The following is a 22,153-nucleotide window of genomic DNA, read 5'->3' as shown; positions in this document are numbered from 1 at the left end:
AGGCAAAATCGGAGGTCGGCTGTCTGTCGGACACGTACACAAGCGACGCGCCCCATCTTGTATTTCTTGATTGTCTTGTATGATGATTGCATTCTTGACCCCTCCAAGCCACCATTGTCTGGATCAATAATTAGTTATACCGAGTGACTAAAGGGAGGAGTATCACAATACACCCAGTGTTTACTGACCAGGCGCCATAGGCCATATCTTGATATTCACCCAGGTGGATTAAACCCAGGTATACCTTGGGGATTCCTTGGGGAGCTGGTGTTTGCAGGTTGAAAGGGGTTTATTGCAGCTATATACACTGCATACGATAGGAAGTTGCAGTCGGAGCGCACGGAATACGGCGCGATGCGACGACAACGATGGCTAGCCACAGCCTAGGGCGTCGACGCGTCAGGTTCGCACCCCGCACAATAACCGCCGTGCTCGGCCGCGCGGACGTCGCGACCGACAACTGCCGCGAAACACAGCGCGACGTCCGAGGGGTTCGCCGACGATGACAGACGCCCGCTCGTCATCGCCGGTGCCGGCTGATCATCGTGCCGCACGGTCCGCTGGGCACGGAAGAAGCCCGTACTTCCTCCCTGACCGTTGACTCCGTCCTCGCGCGTCGCGCCGCCGGCTTCGCGCGGTGCCGCCCCGCCCCGCGATGCGCTGTCGTCATCGGGCCACAAAACGTGCGTGAGCACGACACGCCCTGCCGCGCTCTGGGACACCGCAGACTCGGGGAATTGCAGCGTACTCACCAGCAAGGTGCCTGTCAAATGGTCGTGGTGGGCTGAGTTGCCGTACTCATCTCGGCCTCCCTCCGCCCGCGCGGTGTCTCACGCTCCGGCTGACGTCGCCCCTGCTCCCGAGAGCAATCATCTCTGCAGCAGCGACACTCTCAACTCCGCGTGAAAGGCGTAGCGCGAAGCATCACGAACGTCGCCGCGAACGGCAATGACACCGATTACCACACGTCGTGCAGAGTTGCACGGATGTGCGTTGTCGGAGTATCGCGCGAACGAAAGTGCTGGGCCTGGGTAGAAGCCGGAGTACGTCCGCGAAGGTGAAGAACAAGGGTCCCCTCTCTTGACTGTCCATGCGTACGCAACTGAGGATGGAAGGAGAGGGGAGGTCATTTGCGAGACGGGCTCCCGTATCGTAGCGAGGATGAGCGAGCGTGCAGCTGAGCACGCATAACGAGCGGTGATGGGAGCGTAAATGCAAGTGGGGTTGCCGGTGTGGTGTAATCGGAAGGGCGAGCGACGGAAAAAGAGGAGAGGGATAGGATGGGACGGGGCACGTCATGACGGGAGATGAACATGAATTTTTTTGAGCGACGCTGTACTGCATTCATGAGTCGTATCACGTACCTGACGCCCCTAAAGCATCCTGAGTTTCATCCCTCGTGGATCCTGATATGTTCGCGGGCGGGAAGGCGACCGGCGACGGGGTGGCGTGGCGGACGGTGGTGGCGAGAGGCAAGAAACGACGTGTGACGTCACGTCACACGGGCGCCTGTTGGCGCGCCACCCTCCGATTCAGGATCGCATAGTATAGGGGTTTCGCCATGCCAGCGCTCGGTAAGCTTGATATATGCTCTTTATCTATATATCATTGACCTCAGACATTGACCTTATTGCCATCGGTACGTCGGCATACTTGCCGAGCTACCGGACTCGGAGCGCGCGCGCCACTTTCGCGCTGTTTCGTGCTATACCCAACGTTTACAAAGATTCTTGGCAATGAAAACTATCTCTCTATACAGCAGATGTACATATGTAGCTCTCCATGAATTTTTACGCCTTCCCGATGCATACAAGAGCACGAATAGACCAAGGAGTGCGTCCAATCTGCTTCGTCAATCTAGACGTCGTACTGTCCCTCAATCGTCCCTTCCGACCTGCTCGACCTCATTGCCGCACCCTGTAAGTACCTACGCCCGGGTTTGAACCAAGGATGCCCTGTAGTCGTATGCACTTTATCTATTCCGGCTGGTCCGCGGACCTGATTCGTCCTCCTTGAACCCTTGGACGTCGCCGACCGCGGCGACGAAGGCTTTGCGGAGGCCGGTCCGAGCATCCGAAGGTCGGTGATCGCAGCGTTCTGGGCGACGACGGCAGCATTTGCGAGCCTTCAAAGACCACCAATGGCACGAAAAGGTTGGTATCGTGTAATATACATCTAAATCAACCCATGCATGAAGCTAGGCGTGATTTGAAGGGGCATGAGGGGTCGAAATATGATTTGCTCCCTTGAAGTTCTTGATCAGCCACCGAGACCGCTATTCCCAACGTCAGCTTGCCAGTCATGCAAAAGTCGATTGGTACGCTCTGAGTAGGTAGTAAAATACAATCATATCTGCTGAGAGCAGCCTCCTATGTCCAGAAACTCTCGTGTACCCCTTTGTGCTGCATGTTCATTTCGATGTTCAGATGCATTAACAGATAGCCTACGGTCCTGACGAATAACTACAGCATGACAGCAAGGTTCATACACTTGCGCAGGAGCAGCGCCGGAGCGCACGACGAGCACGCGCAGCCACCACATGAGGCACCGATCAGTGAGGACTTTGGAATTTATGGGCGCGATGCTCGCGCGTCATAAGGGTTGCACACCTGGATGAAGGAAGAAATTGACATTGCAGGCGTCCGGAGGGGTTCGACGGACAGGGGAGGTTGAGATCGTGGGGGCGGTGTGGAGGGATTCTTGTCAGTGCTGGGCATACGTGAAGGCGCCCGAACGCACATTTACGGGGTGCGCGCTGTGTCAGGGATACGAGTTAATTGGGCAGGGAGGGGGGGAGGAAGGGGAAGGGCACACGAGAGGGGGAAGGGTGGTCGCCTCCATCCCGTGCGATCACCAATGCGCGGTGTGTGCTGTAACCAGCTCGTTGTTGGCCAATGTTCCACTTTGATTCGATGCAGATACGGAGTACTGGGTACTTGAGGAGAAGGGATGGCCTTGTGTTGACGCACAAGGACGGGGGGAAACGAGGAGGACGCGGCAGCGAAGTTTTTGATCGGCCACGTTTTGTCGTCAACGCGCGTCGCAGCAGCGTGCCCCGGCGGGGAGGTCAGAACAAAGTCAGGATGGATGTGAGGGAGGGCAACGGCAACGGCAAGCGGTGGAGGACAGCGGCGGTGATCGGGGCGGGGGGCGGGAGGTGGGAGGCGGCGGCGGCGGCCGTCATTTCGGCGCGCCCTGTGAATGCAGCGCTGTCGTGCCTGAACGGATTCCCCAAGGAAGATTTGGGGCAGGAACGTGGCCGAGAACGTGGTGGCGAGCAAACGTCAATCGGATGTTGCCGATCATGTGGCGCAATGGGGAGCCCTTCCTTGATGGGAAGGAGAAGGGGAGCCCTTCCTTAATGGAAACGGGCCTGGTTCACCAAGGACCGCGGACCTGTGCGCAAGGGAAAAAAACATGAGATTGGTATGAATGACACCGTGAATGAATATACACTAGGTGCTCTGTACAGAAACAAGGTGATTGTAAATATTGAGTGCTTCAAGCCAGACATGTCGCCGAGCAACGAGACTGTTGGACCGTACGGGGGCCCGCTGGCGTACAGCAGAGTCCATGAGCTCCACATGTTCGGAGGGAAGAGGACAGTCCGGCGGGTGGCATTCGACGTGGGAGAGGCGAGGAGGGAACGAGCGAACGACCGCGGGGTCTTCGCTGTCATCAGGGTTGTTGTCGCGGAAGTGCGCCATTAGACGGGGGTTGCGCAAGGTGTCGGGGTCGATACCGTAGTTGGCTGGATCTGCCACTTCCTCCTCGACGGGGGTGGGGGCAACGGTGATACCCCGGCGGCCATCGCGCATCTGGCTGAAGAAGAACATATGGGACGGGCTGCGCGGAGGGCTGTCATCCTGCCGAAGTTTGTGAGAGTTCCAAGCCTCAGCCCACGCCAGAGCATCAGCATTGATGGCGTCGAGGAATAGATGGTGGAGGAGCCAGATGTGGCCACGGTCATGCGGATCCAGACCAGCCTCCTCTTCAAGGACGTGGAAAAAATCCTTCCATTTGCGCCCAAAGCCTCGAGTGACATCGTACCATAAGCGTTCGATGCGGGTGTTGTGAACGCTCCTAAGTATTCAATCAGTATATATTATGAATGTACCGACGGCCGACTTACCGGCCCCAAATGTATGAACCGCGACCTTTACCGCGGTGGACCTCCATCCACTCAGCAACAGCGAGGTTCTCGGTGCCAAAGTCACCCCGCACGCGACTGGGGACTCCATGGACATCGACAGCAGCGAGGAAAAGGGTGAGCACGGTGTCCTTGCGATTGTTGTTACTGGCACGGATGCCGGTGACAAAGCGGGATTTGCCATCAACGAATGCGTGTATGATGATCTTGTAACGGATGAGACCTATTGCTTTGGGCATGAGAGAGGGACGAATGAAGTGGATGAGATGACACACCGTGCTGACCATCGTGATGCCAGAGGGAGTTGGCGCCAGCGACCGAATATTTGGTACGTCCTATTCGACGATTGCTGAACGCAGCAGGCGCGCCATGGACACGACGGTACGAGGCTATGATGCGACTGGCAGGGATGCGGTACCCATCAGCGCGAAGGCAGCCATCGAGCATGCGCCTGCCGAGGTAGGGGAAATCGGTAAGGTAGTTGTCGATGAGAACGTCCAGCTCTTCGTCTGTAATCTGAGTAACGTAGGTTGGAACGCGATTGGGTGTGTAGCGCTTGCGGCATATCCCGTCTTCGTCGACAGTGTATGTGCACACGGGATCGCCAGGCACGGCCAGTCCATACTCGAGCGCACGCCGTCTGACCGTTCGTGGATGACAGCCCAAAAACGATGCTATCTCAGTGACGCTCGTGTACTTGAGGGCTTCGCGTAAAAAGTCGACATCGATATCAAGACGCGGGCGCCCCAGCCAATGCTGTAAGCCGGGTTTAAACCCCGCTGACACTTGTCATACCTCGGGTTGAAATCTCACGATGCGCTTGTCGAGCCCGGCAATTCCCGAGCTCCCAGCCGACAGAGAGGCCGGCGACGCCGCATTCCTGCCTTATACGGCGCCGCGGCCGTGATGCGCGCACCACGTGCCCTTCCCGACGTCGGGGGCGCGCGTGATGGCGTGATCGGGCCGCGGGACGGCTGCGCGCCCGCCCTCGACGCGTCGTGGCGTGCCGCACGCGTGCCCTCGCCACCTCGAATCCCCTTTGCTGCATTTAAGCATGATATATTACTATATTATGTATACAACGAATGCTATAGAAGTACAGGAAGTAAAACAGGACGTAAAAAGCGCGCACGAAAATTTTCACGGCGCTAACACGTGGGGCGATCAGCATAGGAGGTGGTGAGGGTAAGAGGAGAGGGGGGTAAAGGGGGAGGAGAGGGGGGGGGAGGGGGAGGAAAGAGGGGAGAAAGGAGGGGATGGTGCGCAGTGAAAAGGTAAGAGTGGTATGTGGGGCGCGGGCATGCGATTGGGCACGCTAGGGGGTGGGTAGTGCGCTTGGTGGCGCCGTCGTGAGCTGTTGTTGCGATCACCCATGGAGGGGTAAGGGAGAGGAAGAGCAGAGGGGGAGAGAGTGCGCGACGCCCCTGCATGCTCGGTCGCGCCGTGACACGTGGCGTTGACAAGGGGCTTCGAGGCCGGTAGGTCGCGACGGCGTGTAGGGGCGCGGGTAAGCGCTGCGCGATGTAGTGAGCAGCGGCATACGTGGCGCACTTCATCCGGGAAGCGCGCACGGTATCGTGCTAAAAGGGATGGGATGGGGAGGGGGAGGGGGAGGGGGAGCCGATCCCCATGCCGCCACTGTTGCTAGGGTGCGGCCCTCGCCCGAATGTGCAGAAATAATGGAGAGGTGATGGGGGGTGGGAGGAGATTGGTCGCTTGAGGGTGTAGGGGACAATATAACGAAGCACCGCTCCTCAGCGCATGCACTGAGGAGCGGCGCTATATGTCATTATTAGCGCTGTTTTGTGTGTCTGGTATTGAAACGTACCTTGGGGGGACTCGTATAAGCCCCCCTTCCTTTATCCTCCTCTCCGGGTATTCAGGCAGACCGTTGGGACGTCGATCGAAGGACAGCGGGAGGAGGTGGGGGTGGGATCAGCAGCGAGATCGAGGCGATCGCCGCTAAATATACACCGAATTGGACAAGCAAAGGAGAGGGAAGATGAGAGGGGGAGGTGAGAGGGGGAGCGAGCGGCGGAGAGCGAAGATGGAGGGAGGGGATAGGGTGGCGCAAGATAAGTAGCGATTTGGGACCGATAAGTAGCGATTTGGGACCGGTCTGCCCCGCCGCCCCCAGCTTCGGCGATACCCGCAGCGCGAACGGCGCATTTGTAAGTCTGCAAACCTCACGGGATGTTGACCGGGGGTGTATCTGCAGGGTATCCCGAAGTCGAACCAATATTAGTGAATTATTGTGGTTTTATATACGCTCATCTCATCCCAAAGCCCGTTCCTGTGAATGAGATGTACATAGAGAACCTCAATGGCCATTGCCAAGGATCCAAGCAAAGTCATCCCTCCAAATAAAATGTAGCGTGTGTGTAACTTCCTGGAGACTGTTACTATGCTCTTACTTTACGAAGGGATGTGTTCGATGGAGTACAAACCCATGGATTGTGTCAATTTGGGCGCTTTTGGGCGTTATTTGTACATTTTCTACACCTTACATCGCTCCCCTCGCTTTCAAACTTCATGCCATCGCTTAAATACTACTCAAGTACTATATCACCAATTTTGAAGGCGTACGAGGGCGTGGATGGCTCGCAATGGCTCAGAATGGGGCACGAACGCGTCGCCTTCAACGCGACGTGTGACGTGACGTAACGCGTCGCTCTTTCCCTCCCACCACCATCGCCGCCGCCACCCACCCCCGCCCACAGCCCAATGGCTGCCCAACGACGCGCGGAGAAGAGAAGGAAGGGTAGGGGGGCTCAGATGAGCCCCCCTCAGGTGCGTTTTTCCATTCAAACACAAGAATCGGTTGCTAATGAAAATTTTAAGCGCTGCTCGCCAACGCCAGCAGCGCTTCGCCTGGCCGTCCGCCGCCCCCCTCGTCTCTCCCAAGCGCCACCTCACCCCACACGCACCTCCTAGCTACCACGTAGCGCGGATCCCCCGCCCTCAACGTCCCCCGCCCTCAACGTCCCCCGCCCTCAATGCCCCCCTCCCCTCTATCGCGGCGGTTGCCATGCGTCAACCCCCCAGCCAACCCCATTCCCCAGAGCCACCGCATGCGCAGCGCACTCTGCGCGGCGGCGGCTCGCTTCTTCTCTACCTCCGCCCGGTACCGCCCCCCACGCAGAGCGCGCCGCCAATGCCTTCCGGCATTGCGGCTTCGCTTCGCGCGTGAATACGCGGTATCGCGGCCCACATCCCCTCCCCTTCCTCCCTTTGACATCGTCAAAGGTCAGATGGCAGGGGAGCCGGTGGTGATGGGGAAGGGAGGGGGTGGGCCGTACGCGTCCCTGCGAGGGTCCGCGTGCGCCCTCTCGTGGTCCTGCCGTACACGCAAGCGTACGGCCGCGCTATGAGAGGGGGTTGCGTCTGGCCGTCGACGCACGAACTGCAGGCGACGAGGAGCCACGAGAGCAGCCACCCCACCACCCCCTACCGCTTCCCCCCTATCCGTCCCCGCCCTCGCTCGCGTACGCGCAGGGAGTGTGCGGGTATATTGATACCTCCCCCCTACTACTCCCCTCCCCCCCCCCCCGCCGTATAGAGCGCATTTCGCGCGCCTGCCGCTGCGTATTACTGCGCGCGGTGGGCATCTTTCATCTTAAATACATACAATAAATGCATCGTACGCAAAATATAACATATATATACCTTTTTAGCGCAGCAGCGCAAGCGGGAAAGGCGGCGTGGACGCGCGCGTGGCACGCCCGACGCGTCGAGGGCGCGCGCGTGGCCGTCCCGACGCCCGATCACGCCATCACGCGCCTCCCCCGACGGCGGGATGGGCACGCGGCGCGCGCATCACGGCCGCGGCGCCGTATAAGGCAGGAAAACGGCGGCGCCGGCGTCTCTAGCGGCTGCGAGCTCGGCATTTGCCGGGCTCGACAACCGCATCGTGAGATTTCAACCCGGGGTATGACAGGTGTCAGGTGGGTTTAAACCCGCCCTACTGCACAAGGTGGGCGCCCGATACGGTTGGTGGCATTATGAGTGACGCTGATGGGTGGGGCGTCGGGAGGGTCGCGACACTGTTCGGCAGCGTCGTCGAGGGCCTCTATCATCTGCGTGATATTGTAGGATAGAGAGGCGTACCCGTCGGCGGGGAGCGCATGACGGTGCTGTAAGGTAGACGATTGATGGGATGTCGGAAGCCAACGGGGAATGAGACGGAACGTACGAACTGGACCTGGGTGTGGATGCTAATAGCGTCTGCGCGCGTGGCCGCAATTTCTGGCCCATTGCCAAGGTGGGCTAACAATGTGCGGTTGACGCGGGCAAGAAGAACGTCGTATGCGTCGGGAAAGCTGTTCACAATGCGGATGTGAGCCGAGTCGGAGGGTACTCGCGCGTCCGCTTGTGCATCGTTGAGCGCGGCCAGCATTTGAACAGCATTGGTACGCATAGCAGCGTAGTCGGGACCTGGGACGCGGAGAGAATGCTGAGGTGGTGGTCAGATACGTAGGATACGTATATGGGAGGGTTTTACCTGCTCGAGATTTGCGAGGAAAGCAGATACGTCGCCACGAAGTGCGACGAGGGCCGTGATATCGGATGCATGCGAGACGAGGCCAATGGTGACTCGCTCATGAAGGTGATCGTAGAGATCACCGTAGTGGTCGATAAAGGACAAGTCATCGGCAGAGAACGGCGGATGCGCCGAGCCATTTGTGGGGACATCTTGAGGCTGCGCGCGAATAAGGTCGAGGTGCTCGTCAAGAGATTCCAACATGCAGTCGCCATTGCGAATCATAGCGTCGTAGTCCGAAAGAGGAAGGATATACCTATCCTATGGGTGGCCAACAGCTCAGGTTAATGTGTATGCCGATATTTATATCCGGGTGCTTACCTGGGTGACACTTTCAATGAACGACGCCACCTCGTCGCGGATGGTCGAAACATCGTCAAGGTGGGTACATCCAAGGGCGCGATATACACGCTGGAGGAGGTGCTGATATGCTGCCTCGTACTGTGCTGGTAAATCTGACGCTGCCGTGACACCATCCATAGTTGAGAGAACGGAGGTAAGATCAAAGAAGGAACAATAGAGATGATGGGAAGCGTGTGTCACACGACGTGACAAAATCTGATGGCAGTAAACTCGGTGTGACAGGGTGTCCCCGCGGTTTGGGGCGAAAATAAGGTGGATTTTTGCGGAATGGTGACAGGAAAAGTCGATTCATACATTCACGACTGATACGGCAGCAGAAATGGGGGAAATCGGGGTTGGTTCGACAGAGAACGACTTTCACGGCGCTTTCACGACGCTTTCACGGGCATTTCACGGCGAAATCATCGGGAATCACCGTGATTCATCGGGAATCACGAGGATTCATCGGGAATCACCCGGGAATCATCAGGAATCACGGTGATTCCCGGGTGATTCGCCACCAAATCTCGACTTTCACTGTGCCGTTCTGACTTTTGTCCAGTCAAGACCTCTGTAGATCAGACGCGAGTGCGGTGAGGACCTTTCGGAAGTATCTGTTTATTCAGCAGGTCAGTACGGGCCCAAAATTGCAAGGATAGGGTGTAACATACTTCGAGATTGTTGTTGGTGAGTGCTGGAACCTCTCCCCTACATGGCGCATGCTGAGGCCAGTCACGCATGTGTACAGATAGATTGCTGCCTGCTCCTCGAGAGAGACATGATCCCGGGGATTCTCCAGGCCCAGCTCTCGGAGGTGTGCCACAAAAATGACAAAGACATGAAGATGCATGCCCAGCTCATTGTGAATGCGATCGGGGTGGCCATTCATGAGTTCATCAACCCATTCCTGCCCAGACAGCTTCGACGTGTGGTACGGTTGTTTCCAGTAGCCTGGGGAGAGATACAAGGTCACAACAGCGACCACAGCCTGAACTGCGGAAGCAGCAGCAGCAGCAGCAAGCTTGCGTGCTCTCTCGAGGACGTCGGGTTCATCCGGCATGGCGGAGGCAGCAGAGATGTCCAGCAGCGGGCAAGACACATTGACGATCAACATGTCACATTCCTGTGACCTGTCACAACCCGTCTCGCGGCCGAGTGAGGGTCTCGTTTGAAAACTGTATTGTGAACAACAAGAGTTATGTCTATCATACACTATGTATGGTACATCCTGCTGGCCAACGACAGGCGTACGTGCACGAATGCACCGTCGCTCAGCGGCGAGGAGGCGCGGGTGAGAACACGTGGCCGCCCCGGGCCCGGGGCGACCACGCGGTCGCGGCGCGAGCGCCGGCGACGACCATGTGACTCGCCGGGGATTTCGCCAGGGACTTGATTTCGCAGCATTCCGCCGCGGAATCGGCGTCACTGGACAGGCTCTAAATGGGAACAATGCATCGGCGTGACGATATGGAACGTGACGTCACTGAACGTGTTCGACTTTTTCCTTTATCTCACCACCACCATATCGCCTCACGACCGACTCTTTCTTGGTATTTTTTCGCAATGTCGACACCAATATCTATCTCTGGGCTCTACAAGGATACTCTGAAATTCGTAGACGAGATGGCGAGGAATGCACGATTAGATAGGCGCCTTCCGGAAGGAACGGACTTCACTGCGGAGGAGATGAAGGCTTTGCAGGAGCAAGTTGGTGAACCTTCATCTGAACAACCTCGCACCTTCACTGACGAGGATGTTTAGCTCTACGCGCTCACTATCTTCCCGACTGATAAACGGGACTGGTTCTACCTCGCCTTCAGCGCTCGGCATCTACCCGCGCTCGTGGACGCAATCCGGACCACCTCACGCGAGACGCAGCGCAAAGCCTTCTCATCCTACATCCAGCTTCTCTCCCTCCTCCCCGACCCCGAGCGCAACCCCTACCTCCGCAAGTTCCTCCTGTCCGAGCGCGCCTCCGGCCTGCCCAATATCGTCGCCCAAGCCTTCAACGACGGCGTCGAGTGGCTGCGCCCCAGCGGGCCCGGGCCTCTGGCTGCGCTTCTGCGCCACCTGCTCCAGTGGTGCGATACGGAGATGGGCGACGACCGGCGCGCGAGCATCGACAAGGCGCGGCGCGACCGCCTGGCGCGCAAGCTGGGCTTGATCATGGCGAACGAGCGGTTCAAGAATTTCGAAATGGTGCACCGCGTCGAGGTCGAGATGCTGCACAAGCTGCTGAATGCCATAGACGCGATGGAGCCGCCTGCGGGCGAAGGGGACGGTGGTGCGCCTGCAGCCGGTACAGAGGGAGAAGCGCCGCCCAAGCCGGGGTACCTCTTGCGCTCGACGCGCGAGTATTTGGAGGGCAAGATTCCGGGACAGTATGAGTGCAATGTGTGCATGGAAGAAGATGCAGAGCTGCGGTGTGCGAAGTGCAAGGCGGTCAAGTATTGTAGCAAGGAGTGTCAGATGCAGGACTGGAAGGGAGGGCATAGGATGCAATGTTATGAGGCGTTGTTCTGAGATACTACATTATGATGTGTGAGTGTTGGTTTTTACTCGGCCGTTTCAATTGCTAACGCTCGAGGAATAAGGATCGAATCTGATTTAATTGTAATATCTATTATCTGTTTGCATCTCAATCTCGCCTTCTGGACCACCGACATTTGAGTTCGATACAATTGTCTCCTTGGACGTTACCGCGCACCCAACGGTACAGGTGTCCAATGCTTCAACATACACCTTCCTTGGCGGTCTCGACAGTTCAGCACGGGCGAGTCGGATCGGCTGTACAACGGTCCAGCCAGATAGAGCAATCAGGTATGGGGATTTCGTCTTCGCCCAGTCTTCGATCTCGCTCATGTGCTCGCTCGCAGTTTCTCGTGCCTTCTGTGTGCATCTCTTCTCGAAGTTGGCTACTATTGTAAGGTGTCCTTCTCTCGGGCAGAAGCCACCCCCGTAGCCATCATATATAGAGCCGCCGTGCCCCTGCTTCTCTTTCCCCCCTTCCATGTACCCCCTGGCCCCTCATACCACTCTCTCTTGCCTTTTCACCCCTTGACCAGGCTTTTCAAAGCATAATTTCTTTCAAAATGGCGGCTCCTCCATCTGACCTGCGTGCCTCCGCCCTCTTCGACATGACGGATCGTGTCGCGCTCGTAACAGGCGGCGGCACGGGTATCGGGCTCATGATCGCGCAGGGGCTAGCCGCGAACGGTGCGAAGGTATACATCGGCGGGCGCCGGAAGGCTGTCGTGGAGAAGAGCGCTCAAGAGTTCAGAGGGAGAGGAAAGCTGATTCCGTACGTGCTCACTCTTCGCCAAGCTTGACTGGAATATGAACTTCGTTCCAGCCTCCTCCTCGACGTTACCGACAAATCCAGCATCATCGCTGCCAAAGACCTCATTGCGTCCACCGACAGCTACCTCGACGTCCTCGTCAACAACGCCGGCCACTCCGGCCCCTTTTCGACCTGGATGAGCGACGATGACGATCCCAGAAATCACGCCGCGGAGGCCTTCGGCGTGGGCCTGTTCGCCGAGCCTCAGGACGAGTGGATGGCGCACTTCAAGCTCAACGCGTACTCGTCGTTCTTCATGACCAGTGCATTCGTTGGGCTGCTAGAAAAGGGGTCAGAGCGGCACGGCGCGTGGACGGCGAGCGCGATCACGATAACAAGCATGTGCGGGAGCAGCAAGCTGGCGCAGAGTCATGTGAGTGAATCTTCGACACAGATATCCCTGTGGATGGCGGTGGAAGCTAGCTCCGCGCATCCGTGGAATGCGTTGACCACCGCTGAGCACATTTCAGTACGCGTACAACGCCGGCAAGGCCGCCGCGACGCACATCGCCCGCATGTTTGCCACCGAGCTCGCGCGTCGCAGCATCCCCGTGCGCGTGAACTCGCTCGCTCCGGGCGTCTTCATGTCCGAGTTGACGCAGAGCAGGCTAGAGAAGGGGTTGGACAGCATGATCATGAAGCAGCTTGGGTTGCACCCGATACCGGCGGGGCGGATTGGAAGGTGAGTGGTGAAGTTGGTGTACTGTAGCCATACGAAAGGGGACTCCATTGCGTGGGAACGAGATTACTGACGACAAGCCTTCTCAGCGACGTCGAGATGGTGGGCACCGCGCTGTGGATGGTTTCTGCAGCCGGGTGCTACCTGAATGGACAGGAAATCCTCATTGACGGAGGACACGCGACGTTGAATCCATCGAGGTTGTAGACCATGCAACTTTACCATGCCATCGCCTCTTTCCATCATCGTCGTACGGATTCAAGCGGAAGTTGAACATGGCACGGGAAATGCCGGTCCTGCACGTGCCAGCCCACAGTCGCCTACACAGCTCAGTACACATGGGCAGATGGTGGCGACTGCTTGTATATATTCACATCTTCACATCTTCTGACATTGTTTGAGATGCTTATACTGATGAATCCACGAATTCTGCTGTAGATATATGTATATGCGTGAAATATGCTCTAAGATCCAATAGCATCCTGTCCGATCTAGGTGCGCACCCGCGAGGGACCCGCAATTGCATTCGCATGCTGCCCAGATCCACCGCTTCCTCCATGGTTCTCAACATCATGCATCGCGTCCTCCGGTAGTAGATACTCAAGATCCTCGTACATATGGGGGAAGAGGATCTCCAACATGTCGTCCGTCCTACGCAGACAATGTCAGTCAGGCGAAGAGGTAAGTTTGCCATGAACGCACTTCATGATATAATCTCCCTTCTGCTGCTTCGCGCTCGCCTTCGTTGTCTTCTTCTTTTTTGGAGACCCCGAAGCTTCGTCGTTCCCAGCGAAGGATACGTTCACGGTGCCAACGGCGTTATCCTTCGTGTATAGGGATAGACCCTTCTTGGCGGCCAGGTCGAGGATGTTCTTCTCGACGGTATCTACGGACCGTCAGCGCCCGCCATGACGTACGGCACAGGAACAGGACATACCTTCTGCATAATAGCAGAATACCTCTGTGGGACGCTGCTGACCCATACGGTCGATACGGGCGATGGCTTGGATCTCAAAGCCATGGTGCACAACGCTTTCCAAAAGGAAGACGCGCGAAGCGCAGGTCACGTTCAGTCCGGCGTTCTCGCGCTCTCCGTGAAGGAGGAGCACTTGTATATTAGGGTCCGTCCTGAACTTGTTCGCCGCGTCCGCCTGGTCGATACGAAGGCACGGGATATCTGCAAGCTGAAGTCAGTCTCTAAGTCGTATGACACGGCGCTTCCACGCTTACCATTCTCCTTCATCGCGTTCTGCAGGACTGCAAGGTACGCCGTCAGCGTGTCTTCAGCAAAAAGATAAAGATCGGCTTACTGTACAAGGAGTCCGCCCAGGCAGAGAAGACGATGCTCTTGGCCCCTTCCTCTCCCAACTGAATGTACAACAGATGGCGGATGAGTGTTTGGATCTTGTGGCCGTAGTCCCCTTCGCACTCTATGGCCTGTATATCCTTGTATAGCTCGGGATCTGGGTATATCATTGTCAGAGCATGTTCGGCGTGGATATGGGAAAAAAGGAGAAGAGACTTACCGATCGTATTGTAGTCGATCTTGCGACGCGTCTGAGGCGCAAGCTGGTTGTCTTTGCTTGGCTGAGGTGGTGCGGGGCCCTTCTTCTCGTTCACGGTAAAGCGTTGCAGAGACTTGGGGTTGATAGGAACCCTAGACAGTGTAAGGATGGTGTCAAGAGGCGGACATCTAAACTACTCACCGACACACAGGACACGTCTTGCCCTCGGGCCTCGCGGTCCACATTTTCATGCAGCCCTGCGGATTTCCGTCAGCTTGCCATACCATCGACGCCATTGCGGATGCCTACCTCGCAGTAGATGTGCGCACACGGCGTAATAAATCCGCGGACGAACTCGCAGCGGCACAAGATGCACACATCTTCCTCTTCGTCCTCATCATCATTGTCACCGGCCTTACCCAGATTCTCCAAGTACCGCTGGCGCGCGACATTGGTGTTGATGCGGCCCTCCAGCTTCCCGAGCTCGCTCTCGGTGGCCGCGACCGCGTCGTCTAGCATGCCCTCCCACTCGACGGAGGCGACGCTGTCGGATATCTCCTGCAGTTGGCGGAAGTACATGACGCGCTGGTTGAACGCTCGTCGCATGTGACGGAGGTCGACCTCGAGGACTCGTGCGAGTTCGTCTGCAATATAACCAGTCAGTATCGCCTCGTATGATCGTTAGCAGGGACATACTTTGCTCCTTGATCAGGGTCTTGAGGGCCTGGACAGCGTCCCTACAGGCTGTCTTTTCCGTGCTCTTCGGCCTGGCTTTGGCACCTTTGGCCTGAATATCGTTCATGATCTGAAAAGTACGCATCAGTTGAGAACTTACCAATCATACAAAAGGGAAAGGCGTACACTCTTAATCGAACGCTCCCCCATATCCTTCACCAGCTCCTTGCGCTCTTCCAGCAAGGTCTTCTGCAGCACCTCATGCTCCGGCTGCAAGTCGATTACATCGGTGTTATCAACCTCCTCGATATCACTGCCAGGCCCATCGACGTAGTCGATGTACCTCCTTCTTGGAGCTTCTGGCTCGTTCTCGGCGGCGGCGGCAGCGGCTTCACGAGCAGCTTTCGTCTGGCGGAACTGCCTCTCCCTGAAAACGATGAGTTAGGTGTCGGTAGAAAATTCGTCGAGACATACCGCGCATCGTGAGCGGCCAACAAAGTACGTTCATTGGTCATCGCTTCGCGCTTGTCGGCCAGGAGTTGGACGTAGGCTTGAAGGTAGGTCTCTATCTCGCCCTATACCGAGTTCAGCCCCGCTGTAAACGTCCAAAGCCCCACTAACACACCTGATCATCAAGCGAGCGCTGATACTCGCCACCGTCAGCATCATCCTGCGCGCGGAAGTTCTTCGTCAACAGCTCCTTGATGCGGCCCCTCCACGTCCACAGGAGCTCGGTCTGTGCGTTGAGTACTTTGGCGACCACGCTGTTGGCCTCCCTCATCTGATAGGTTGGATGATTAGCGGTCACAACTTGGCAAGCATAATCATCGACTCACCAACTCGCGCGACTTGACGGCTTCGCCCGGGTCTGGCAGGTAAGGGCTGTCGATGAAAGGAGGATCGTCGTCGTTGATCTCGGAAACCTCCTCGTTCGCCTTGAAGAGCTCGATGGCCTTTTGCGCCTCCGCCTCTGTGCCTGTAGATCGTGTCAGTGATCACAGAACGAAGGACATCGTGTTGAAGGTGACCTACTTTTAAGAAGGGTGCTCCTCAGCTCGTCAGCCTTCTCATACGCCTCCGTCTCGGCGTCGCTGTTGTTCAGGACATGGTGGATGTCACCGAGCAGGAAGTGGACCTAGATCGTGCATAAGTCGACCTTCTTAAATCAAAACTCAAATACAAGCGCCGGAAAACACACCTTGTGCAGCACAATCCGACACTCGCGTAATCGGGCCTTCAGCGAGCGCAGCTTGTTCTTATACGCGTCACCCTCCGGTGTCTTGGGGATGCCGACCTCGTCCACGTCTTCCGAGACCTCGCTATTCGGCGAGCCCGCGCGTCCTTTACCCTTGCCAGTCGAGGGACCTGCTTCGGCCTCGGCCTCTTCAGGGTGAGCTTCTGCGTGGGCCCGCCTCAGCGCCTCGCCCTTCTCGCGGTGCTCGTCCAATGCGGCGACGATGTGGGTCTGAAGGGCGCCCGCGGCTTGCAAGGCGGTCTCGAGAAGAGCCAATGACTTGCGCTCGCGCTTCGGGTCGCCGTCCTGCTGCTGAACCAGCTGGGCTTGGCGGACGAGGAGCAGGACCTTGAAATTATGTCAGCGTACTCGCAACAGTTGTAATCCTTCATAGATACCTTCGACTTGCGGTCGTCCATCGTACTCTTCCAGTTTTGGTCGCGCATGGACTGTCACCTTATCAGCATTGAGCAGCGCGACCTTAGACAACGCGACGTACCTCAAGCACCTGCTCCATGGTTTTCAGCGGCGCCTTCACCGTCTTCTCGCCCTGCTGGCGCTGCAGCTGGCCGACTTGCGGATGCGTGCAGACCGCGCGCAGCCGTCGGATACCCGCGCGCAAGACCGCGGTATCCAACTCCCATCCCGCCGACGCAGCGACTCCCCGGGCGTCCAGACCCAAAGTATAGAGGATACCCTCTAGCGTCTCGTCGTATACATGGCGCTCGACCCGACCCATCTCAACAGGCACCACATACCGCGTTTGTTGCGGGATCGTGAGCTCGTCTTTGACGGAGGCCTTCGTCGTGCTAGACATAAGTATTCAATAACCAAGGTTATACACGTAACCCTGTGGACGCACCGAACCGCATATCCCTGGATGAACGCGGCGAAGTGAGCAGCGTACGCCGGCTGGATGAGGCGGTTCCAGAGTCTGCTGGAGCCGACCACGTCGTCGACGCGCAGGAAGCTGCGTATTATCATAGATGAGTATATGTTCAAGGAGATGACGCAGGTCGAGCTCACCGCAGAACATGAATGAGGTCCGACACTTGCTGGCGCGCCGGCGTCCCGGACACCGCATACGATGCCCTCCTCGGGATCAGCGAGACCATGTCCCTAAGAAAGTATCAGAGTCCACTCTACCCTCACCAAACACACAAAACAAATCTCCTCCCCACTCACTCAGTCTTCCCACCCCCCACCATCTGCACCTCGTCCATCACCACCCGGTTCCACTCGCAGATCACCAGCGGGCTCCTCGGCCGCTCCACATTCGCGTACACCACGTCCTGCCGCCGCGGCCGCTCGCGCGCAGGCAGCGCGACCGCGAGGTCGGCCGCGAGCACGCGGTACGTGGTGATCACGACGTCGTACGAGTTGACCCAGGCGGGGAAGTCCTGCGGGAACTCCTCCTCGGCAGGCGGCGCTGGGGTTTTGGAGGCTTTCTTGGACTTCTTGCCTGTAGTGGTCGCGTTGTCCTTTGTGGTCGCCTTGTCCTTTGTGGTCGCCTTGTCCTTCGTGGCCGCCTTGTCCTTCGTGGCCACCTTGTCCTTCGTGGCCACCTTGTCCTTCGCGGTCTTCGTCCCCGCCACCGCCTTCTCCCTCGCCCTCTTCGCCTTCCCCATCAGCTTGCGCACGCGCTCGTGCTCGGACTGCGTGTGGAAGATGGGCACGGGGACCGTGTTCCAGCCGTCGTAGACGAGGACCCTAAGCGACGGCGCGTGCTTCGCGAGCTCCTCGCACCATTGGGAGGCGAGCGTGGGTGGAGTGACGATGAGGGTGGTCTGGGGGTGGGTGGGTTAGTTTGAAGGTAGGGGAAGAATAGGGCGGGGCAGGATAGGGCGGGGCAGAAGAGGCCACAGGAAACCAGAGCATGGGATAAAACGGAACTTGGGATAAGTCGGAACACAGTAGATCAGAACACGGCAAACAAGAACACGGCAACCAAGAGCGCAGGAAACGAGAGCAAACGACCACGCACCTTCACTGTCCTCACATCCACCTTCGCCTCCGGGTCCCACCTTGTCTGGCTCGGATTCCGCTTAATATCGAGCGGCTTCGTAAGCAGGATGAGCGCGATCATCTCCACCGTCTTTCCTAGACCGGGCTCCTCGGCGAGGATGGCGCCTAGCGCAGGCTCGGTTTCTTCTGGCTCGTGCAGGGATACGGCAGAAGAGTCTAGGGATAAGGCACAAGAGAGCCGATTGAACCAGAACTCCCTTCCTCCCGACGCGACCTTGTCCCAAAAGCTGAACCTGCTCACGGGTCGTTGGACAAGTTTACCGCCCTGCGAAAACCCCAGCCCCTCGTGCCCGAGGAGGAAGAGCACGCTGCGGCGCTGGAAGGGGAGGAGCTTTGCCTTCAGGTCCTTCGGTTGGCAGAAATCTTGCAGTGAAAGTGGGCTCGGAACTGGCGCGGGGCGCAGGGCGGAATAGAAGAAGGGGATGTCGATGGCGCCACTCGGGACTGCGATGTCGGGGTAGATAGGGGGGATGTCGACGGCGCCGGTAGGCGGGAAGACATATGTCATCAGCCGCGTCTGTGAATCGTCTAGGAGGGATGACTGCAGCTTGGTCGGCCGCCGGCAGTACTTTGCGGGCTGCGTCTCCCCGGGGGTGAGGGCGACGGAGAGGGTGAGTTGGAGTTGGAACGGAAGCTCGTCATCGCCAAGTGCGGATGGAGGTAGTGCGACGAGGTTCATCTCCGCGCTGAACTGAGCACGCGCGAAGCGATAGAGCATGAAGATGGCGGACAGGAGGTCCTGCACTGCCGCCGGATCGCTGTAGTCGTGGCCCTCGAGGTCGGCATCGGCGTCGAAGCGGGGCAGGAGGGCTAGCCAGACGAGACTCGGGGCGTCGCCGATGGATGCCACTACCCGTCGCCCATCCGCGGAGCGCGTGAGGCGGGGAGCAGGGAGGGGGATGGTGTGCGGATCTGAGTTGCTATCGCGTAGCTCGTCTATGGCGCTGATAAGAGCCTCTTCTTCGTCCGTCCAGCCGCGATGCGTGGCCTCTTGTTCGTTGATATACTGATTCGGCGCCGCATCAGGCGGGACATGGCGCGTGAACCCGATGGTGAAGGTATGCCGGAGCAAGGGGATGGGGTCTGGGACGTCCGTAGACACCGCCACGGGGGCGAAAGGCTCGAGAAGAGGGTATGAAGTCTTCTCGTCTGATGATGACTCATCCGCGTCTTGTTCTCGAAGAGCCGCTGGTGCCTTCGTCCGCTTGGTGCGCTTCCGAGGAGATGCTTGCTTAGATGACGAAGCAGCGCGCTTCTTCCCCGTCATCGGAGGGTCATTCGAGCTTGAGGCCACACCGGACTTCAAAACTTGGAGGAGCGCGGGTAGGTTGAGCGTCGGTCGAAAGTCATTGTTCTCCAGCGGCACGTTGAGATAGCGTTTGGGGAGTGCCCGAAGGGAGTGCACATGAAAGGACTCAGTAGTCCGCGCGGGACCAGACTCTGCCATGAGGGGGAGCGGAGAGCACGAGCGCGCGCGGGAGAGAAGCGCGTCCAGATGGTGGTCAAGAGCAAGAGCAAGTTGCTTTGACCAGCGCGTTGCATTGTTTGTGATTAGCACGTGGTCAGGTGACTCGTGCCTCGGAGCCGAAGTCACAAATAAAGCAAAGCCGTGACTTGAACGTGACAGTAACAGTTCAACATAACGCTGACCTTCGCTGTACCTGCCTGTCGATGGGCAGATTGTTCGTCATCATCGTTAGCACACCTAATATATTGGGCAGAGAGGAAACACGCTTGGCTCGGAGCTTACCCTTTTGCCCACTCTGCGAAGCTGTCACGGCCAAGGGACGCCCGGATGCCTTCTCGTCGATGGCCCTCCTGCTCTTGAAGGCACTCTCAACGGCGGTCCTGAAGGCTATACTCTTCCAAGGCACATCGACCCTCTCCTGCATGATGTCCCTAACTCCTCCTGAAGCAGCCGCGCTCGCGGTCTCAGGAGTTGACGGACCAGCGCGCCTGCATCCAAGCAGCGCGTGTACCGCGATAGTCAAGACACAGCCAATCTGTCAGCAGATACCTCCGCAAATTAGACTCAAGGTCCGTTCCGCCGGTATACAAGCTCCCGCCGGGAGAGGGCGGCGAGTAGCATTCGCAAGGTCTCAGACAACGGCGAGGAACGCGGTAGCTTTTCTGGCTCAGTTATGACATCGGACAGTTTACGATGTCAGACGTACGAGTTCAAGGGGAAGGTGCTCAATGAGGCCAAGGCAGTCAGACGAGGTCAGGAGAGAAAATAGATTGTGGTAGAACGAAGAACATAGGCTGCTAGCGTAAATTGTCCGTGGTGTACGATACTTAATCCAAGAGAGTAGAAGATAGCAAAGAAGAGTTCGTTAGGAACATGCCGGGTACGTTAGAATAATAGCGAATCCCTGAGGCGCAGCCGGGGCGATCAGCACAACGATAGCGGTATACAACCACATAAAGAGTGGTAACAAGGGTCCGTGAACTCAAGCTGTGAGCAATGGATGTCAATAACAGGTAGAGCTGAGAGATGGCAGGCACGCACGACGAATTTAACATAGATTAGTCGAAAGTTACGAGCCGGAAGACGGCGCTGAAGTGGCAGGTGATGAACCACATCTGCGAGGGATTAGCTTTCATAAGTTATGCAGGAATAAAGAACAAGCCGAGACGCACGTTGTACCACCAGTACGAGTCCTTATCGGCCTCCTGGGAGTGGTCGCGCAGGAATTTGACGCTCGTCGTCGCCGCAAGGCCGAGGAAGAGGAGCGTGTAGAGCGCGGGCGGAGCCCACAAACCCACGAGCGTCGCCGTCCACGCGAATATCATCGACGCGAGGGCGACTCGCCCGCCCAGGCCCGCGAACATCATCGCGACCGTCGTGCGCCCGACCGCCGCGTCGCCGTCCCGGTCGCGGAAGTCCTGCGCGTGGCCCTGTGTGCGGGGCGGTTAGTAACGGTGGGGAGAGTAAGTGAGGGCGCGAGGAGTAAGGGACGGTGAGAAATAGTAAGTAAGTAAACCCGAATTAATACACCTGTCCGTCGCCCAGGGGACACGAGCCCATAACGAAGAGAAAGTGAATGACAGGAGGATACAGTACTCACGGTGGTCGTGAAGATCGCTGCCTCGACTAGAATAGCGAGCGCCGCGCTGTAGTCCAGCGGCGCGTCGCCGCCGAACAGGACGCCGATGCCCCAGAAGTACGTCGCGTACCCGATGGCGCAGATGAGGGACTTGAGGTACCACACCGTAGAGAGCCCGCACTCATTGTACGCGTAGATCGCGACGAGGTGGATGAGGCTCGGCGCGAGCACGCCGTGCGCGGCGGAGAACGCGAGCGACGCGGCGATGAAGGCGAGGTAGAGGACGTGCGCCGCGTCGGGGGTGATGCGCCCGGAGACTATGGGGCGGTCGGGCTTCCCAGCGCGGTCCTCCTCCAGGCCGACTGTCTGGTTCTTGATCTGGGGGACGGTCAGTGGGAGTACGGCAGGGGTCGCGGCGGAGATACTGGCCTCGAAGGCGATGAGGTGCAGCTCCAGGAAGAGGAAGCCGTTGAGGATGGAGGTGAGATGGGTGGGGATAACCAGCGCCGTGCCAGCCATCATCTAGGGTGAATAGGATCAGCGCTACGCATGGGATGTGGCCACGGGACATTGCGCACCGAGGGCATAACTGTCGACACGATGTCGGATTTGTTGA

General features: G+C 57.9%; 9 protein-coding genes across 9 annotated transcripts; 3 read left to right on the top strand and 6 right to left on the bottom strand.

Moving 5' to 3' along the window:
• Positions 1-3,455: 3,455 nt before the first annotated feature.
• On the bottom strand, positions 3,456-4,179 carry SCHCODRAFT_02671562 (uncharacterized protein; the record flags this gene model as incomplete). Its single annotated transcript, XM_003027953.2, has 2 exons — positions 3,456-4,083; positions 4,133-4,179. 2 exons carry the CDS (start codon positions 4,177-4,179, stop codon positions 3,456-3,458), a joined length of 675 nt encoding a protein of 224 aa, XP_003027999.1.
• Positions 4,180-5,193: 1,014 nt separating this feature from the next.
• SCHCODRAFT_02068317 (uncharacterized protein) lies at positions 5,194-5,857 on the bottom strand. Its single transcript, XM_050341673.1, has one exon. The coding sequence runs from the start codon at positions 5,704-5,706 to the stop codon at positions 5,299-5,301; it is 408 nt and encodes a 135-aa protein (XP_050198135.1). The 5' UTR covers positions 5,707-5,857; the 3' UTR covers positions 5,194-5,298.
• Positions 5,858-6,836: 979 nt separating this feature from the next.
• On the top strand, positions 6,837-7,697 carry SCHCODRAFT_02638488 (uncharacterized protein). The gene has a single exon (XM_050346027.1). It carries the CDS (start codon positions 6,978-6,980, stop codon positions 7,338-7,340), a length of 363 nt encoding a protein of 120 aa, XP_050198134.1. The 5' UTR covers positions 6,837-6,977; the 3' UTR covers positions 7,341-7,697.
• A 403-nt stretch (positions 7,698-8,100) lies between these two features.
• SCHCODRAFT_01204596 (uncharacterized protein) lies at positions 8,101-9,170 on the bottom strand (the record flags this gene model as incomplete). The annotated part of the gene is made up of 4 exons (XM_003027952.2): positions 8,101-8,283; positions 8,343-8,603; positions 8,652-8,951; positions 9,012-9,170. The coding sequence occupies 4 exons, from the start codon at positions 9,168-9,170 to the stop codon at positions 8,101-8,103; spliced, it is 903 nt and encodes a 300-aa protein (XP_003027998.1).
• A 610-nt stretch (positions 9,171-9,780) lies between these two features.
• Positions 9,781-10,020, bottom strand: SCHCODRAFT_02475644 (uncharacterized protein; the record flags this gene model as incomplete). Its single annotated transcript, XM_050342738.1, has 1 exon — positions 9,781-10,020. A coding segment is annotated over one exon (240 nt), but the record flags the coding sequence as incomplete, so codon positions are not given.
• A 493-nt stretch (positions 10,021-10,513) lies between these two features.
• Positions 10,514-11,703, top strand: SCHCODRAFT_02552655 (uncharacterized protein). Its single transcript, XM_003028234.2, has 3 exons — positions 10,514-10,739; positions 10,794-11,573; positions 11,627-11,703. Exons 1-2 carry the CDS (start codon positions 10,596-10,598, stop codon positions 11,553-11,555), a joined length of 906 nt encoding a protein of 301 aa, XP_003028280.1. The 5' UTR covers positions 10,514-10,595; the 3' UTR covers positions 11,556-11,573; positions 11,627-11,703.
• A 248-nt stretch (positions 11,704-11,951) lies between these two features.
• Positions 11,952-13,578, top strand: SCHCODRAFT_02638484 (NAD(P)-binding protein). The gene is made up of 4 exons (XM_050346026.1): positions 11,952-12,333; positions 12,385-12,745; positions 12,843-13,054; positions 13,141-13,578. The coding sequence occupies exons 1-4, from the start codon at positions 12,125-12,127 to the stop codon at positions 13,256-13,258; spliced, it is 900 nt and encodes a 299-aa protein (XP_050198132.1). The 5' UTR covers positions 11,952-12,124; the 3' UTR covers positions 13,259-13,578.
• SCHCODRAFT_01174869 (uncharacterized protein) lies at positions 13,543-19,208 on the bottom strand (the record flags this gene model as incomplete). Its single annotated transcript, XM_050341175.1, has 21 exons — positions 13,543-13,702; positions 13,754-13,937; positions 13,989-14,228; positions 14,282-14,308; positions 14,362-14,514; positions 14,578-14,708; positions 14,758-14,813; positions 14,866-15,200; positions 15,253-15,361; positions 15,418-15,658; positions 15,706-15,806; positions 15,857-16,012; positions 16,068-16,207; positions 16,264-16,366; positions 16,430-16,813; positions 16,864-16,914; positions 16,965-17,274; positions 17,328-17,435; positions 17,492-17,584; positions 17,651-18,252; positions 18,450-19,208. The coding sequence occupies 21 exons, from the start codon at positions 19,206-19,208 to the stop codon at positions 13,543-13,545; spliced, it is 4,443 nt and encodes a 1,480-aa protein (XP_050198131.1).
• A 1,889-nt stretch (positions 19,209-21,097) lies between these two features.
• On the bottom strand, positions 21,098-22,056 carry SCHCODRAFT_02514927 (uncharacterized protein; the record flags this gene model as incomplete). Its single annotated transcript, XM_003027950.2, has 2 exons — positions 21,098-21,388; positions 21,559-22,056. The coding sequence occupies 2 exons, from the start codon at positions 22,054-22,056 to the stop codon at positions 21,098-21,100; spliced, it is 789 nt and encodes a 262-aa protein (XP_003027996.2).
• Positions 22,057-22,153: the final 97 nt, after the last annotated feature.

Source organism: Schizophyllum commune (assembly GCF_000143185.2).
Source record: "Schizophyllum commune H4-8 unplaced genomic scaffold SCHCOscaffold_11, whole genome shotgun sequence".
NCBI lineage: Eukaryota > Fungi > Basidiomycota > Agaricomycetes > Agaricales > Schizophyllaceae > Schizophyllum > Schizophyllum commune.
This window is presented reverse-complemented; position numbering and strand designations above follow the sequence as displayed.

Bases quoted from the DNA above. Each gene is read 5' to 3' on its own strand.
- SCHCODRAFT_02638484 (XM_050346026.1), top strand. From the start codon at position 12,125: ATGGCGGCTCCTCCATCTGACCTGCGTGCCTCCGCCCTCTTCGACATG. The intron at 12,746-12,842 runs GTGAGTGAATCT...AGCACATTTCAG, and splicing joins GCAAGCTGGCGCAGAGTCAT to TACGCGTACAACGCCGGCAA. The intron at 13,055-13,140 runs GTGAGTGGTGAA...AAGCCTTCTCAG, and splicing joins CCGGCGGGGCGGATTGGAAG to CGACGTCGAGATGGTGGGCA.
- SCHCODRAFT_02638488 (XM_050346027.1), top strand. From the start codon at position 6,978: ATGAAAATTTTAAGCGCTGCTCGCCAACGCCAGCAGCGCTTCGCCTGG.
- SCHCODRAFT_02552655 (XM_003028234.2), top strand. From the start codon at position 10,596: ATGTCGACACCAATATCTATCTCTGGGCTCTACAAGGATACTCTGAAA. The intron at 10,740-10,793 runs GTTGGTGAACCT...GAGGATGTTTAG, and splicing joins TGAAGGCTTTGCAGGAGCAA to CTCTACGCGCTCACTATCTT.
- SCHCODRAFT_02068317 (XM_050341673.1), bottom strand. From the start codon at position 5,706: ATGAAGTGCGCCACGTATGCCGCTGCTCACTACATCGCGCAGCGCTTA.